At 39.7% G+C, this 3,025-nt stretch overlaps 1 protein-coding gene across 1 annotated transcript; it reads left to right on the top strand.

Moving 5' to 3' along the window:
* The first annotated feature begins 577 nt into the window (after positions 1-577).
* LOC101593337 (olfactory receptor 148-like) lies at positions 578-1,504 on the top strand. Its single transcript, XM_012515827.1, has one exon. It carries the CDS (start codon positions 578-580, stop codon positions 1,502-1,504), a length of 927 nt encoding a protein of 308 aa, XP_012371281.1.
* Positions 1,505-3,025: the final 1,521 nt, after the last annotated feature.

The raw sequence follows: 3,025 nt of genomic DNA, 5'->3' as shown, positions 1-3,025 counted from the left end.
ATAACAACCAAATTCCACACTATTTTTCAAGAAAAATGAACACTTCCATATAAGAAAATCATCAAACCAAGAAATATATCCAATAACGGTATCGATACGACCCAAGTCCGACTACTCACGATGCCTCCCGTTATGAGTGCCCACGCTGACCACTGCTCGAAATTCAGAGTATCAGACAACATGTTTGAGAAACAACTACCAATGGCATGAAAAAGAGACGAGAGAATCACACTTTTGAGTTTGGTTATCATAGGGCCTTCATGGTAAGGATGGTAATTAAACTTTCCCTGTTTATCTCAGGATAGTTGTTCTCTTGCTTCACTCCTTTTTCAGCATGCTAATATTTCATTTTTCTCTGTTTTCATATTTTTGAAGGAATGGCTTGCAAGGTTTGCATTATATATGTGCTTTACCGCATGTATGCACTATTGGAAGAATTCCTCTTATTTACAACATCTTCTTTGTAAATAAACATTAAAATGACAATGAATGTACTGATACTATATATGTCAAAAATTACTCTCCACATTTATGTCTTTCTATGTGTTATAAAAACCAAGGCCATTATTCCAGGAATATGAGAAACCACACATTGCTGGATGAGTTCATTCTACTCGGCATACCTCAGACAGAAGGACTGGAGCCTGTGCTTTTTGTCATCTTCTCCTTCATCTACTTCTTCACCTTGCTGGGAAACTTACTCATCTTCACTGCAATCGTGTCCTCCTCTACCCTTCACACCCCCATGTACTTTTTCTTGGGACTTCTGTCTATTTTTGACATGCTCTTCCCATCTGTAACCTGTCCCAAGATGCTACTTTATCTTTCTGGCCAGAGCCGAGCCATCTCTTATGAGGGATGTGCCGCACAGCTCTTCTTCTATCATTTTCTGGGCTCCACTGAAGGCTGCATCTATTCTGTGATGGCTTATGACCGCTTTGTGGCCATCTGTCACCCACTGAGGTATATGCTCATCATGAAACCTGAAGTCTGTGTTAGCTTGGTCACAGTATCCTTCTTGGTAGGCTGTTTTCTGGCTACCACCCTGACCTTCTTCACCTTTCAGTTAACCTACTGCGGCCCCAGCCAGGTGGACCACTTCTTCTGTGATATTCCTGCCATTTTACCCCTGGCTTGTAATGACAGCTCCTTGGCCAAGCGAGTGGGTTCCATTAATGTTGGCCTTCTGGCTTTAATGCTCTTATTCAGTGTTTGCGTCTCCTACACGCACATCGGCATCGCCATTCTGAGGATCCGTTCAGCCGAGGGCAGGCAGAAAGCTTTCTCCACCTGCAGCGCCCACCTCACAGCAATCCTCTGTGCCTATGGACCCGTGATCATCATCTATCTGCAGCGCACTCCCAACCCCCTTCTTGGCGCTGTCGTGCAGATATTAAATAACATTGTCTCGCCCATGCTGAACTCTCTAATCTACTCCTTGAGGAATAAGGAAGTGAAAAACTCCCTAAAGAAGATAATCCAAAATATCATGCTTTCTGTTTAAGAATGAATTTTGGAATCTATAAAGAATTATAAAAGCTTTATTTTTTGTCTCTTATTGTCAACCCCTTCTTTCCTTAACTAAAATAACTCAACACACAATAGGAAGCACTTTCCCCTGAAAGATAATTGGCTTGCTTTTAAGATTTTCTATATTGCTGAACCTCTAGTTTCCTATAATCTACTGTATCACTAATATTATTTTCCATTACTTAATCCTGAGGAAGGATTCCAGTGGACATCATAAGCTGCCGAAAGGGTTCTTGCTCCTCTAATAGGAAAAAATGTTTGCTTGGTTGAATATAATAGAAGACATGTGGCTGTCTAAAAGTGTTGTCTACTGGCCTTCTCTACACACACACACACACACACACACACACACACACACACACACACACAAATCTTCCTTCATGATTCTGTTCCACTTAAGATGTAATTATTCTAATTTTGTGTTTATAATTATTTTAGTTTCTGTATCTCCCAAAGACTAAAAACTAATCTTTGTGGGGCATGGTCTATTTTCTGGGCACAGCAATGATTTTTTTCATTTTCCTTTATAGAATCTTCATACCACCTCTAAAAAGTAGTTTGTATATTTTCTATTTTAAAAACTTCGAAGATTTGAGGCCCCATAAAAGTAGGCCCAATGTTGCTCATTAATTAGCAAATCTTAGTTCCATGCCCGCTTCTCTCCCAAATCTTTGCTCTTATCTCCTCTACTTTGTGACTCTCCTGAATGACATTGTGCTGCTTACCATCCCTCAAACCTTTCTCCAGAGATCATGATATAAGGACCTTGTTCACTAAATAATTGGGAAATAAACATTGGCACAGACCATATTTATATACTGACTCTGGTCTTTTTCATTCATTTGTTTCTACCCATGATTCCCAGCTTGTAAGGAGAGCAACGGTATGCTGCTCTCTGGGAGACAGGCAGTGGTGATAAGCCGGATCATGGCCCTGATCTCCTGGTCACTACTTTGTTGTGGAAGGGAAAGTGGCTTAATTACTGTTCAGTGCTCATGTGGTTCCCTTGCCCAGCCACATTTTTCACTTTGACCTTCAATAAAACTGGAGTTGAGAATCACTTCTCAATTTTCTCAGACTCTAAGAAGAAAAAGGAGTAGTGGTTTCTGGGACCTGCGGAGGCATATCAGTTCTTCATTTTTTTCTATTTGGTGCCCTGTGTATTCTGCTTTTAATTCCCCAAGCTCAGCCTATGTAAAACCATTAAAACCAATAAAAAGAAGTGAAAATCTCAAATAAAACATATTGCTCAACACAGCAAATAGCAAAGGAGATAAAAAGTACAAAATGATAGATGATATGCTGGACCAGATAATTATAGTATTAATTTGCTTTTCTGTGGATGATGGATACTGATGAAAGAACAACAATGATGAAGCCTAGATGGTGCTCATGAACAGATAGTCATCTTATGCACAGTGTTTGCTCAACAGATTTATTTTCTAGACAATGAAAGTGTTTGTAATAATACAGATTATGTTTATCTTACGCCCTA

This window comes from Octodon degus, unplaced genomic scaffold, assembly GCF_000260255.1.
Source record: "Octodon degus isolate 3935 unplaced genomic scaffold, OctDeg1.0 scaffold00080, whole genome shotgun sequence".
Lineage (NCBI taxonomy): Eukaryota > Metazoa > Chordata > Mammalia > Rodentia > Octodontidae > Octodon > Octodon degus.
The sequence above is the reverse complement of the archived record's forward strand: the minus strand, read 5'-3'. Positions and strand labels throughout refer to the sequence as shown.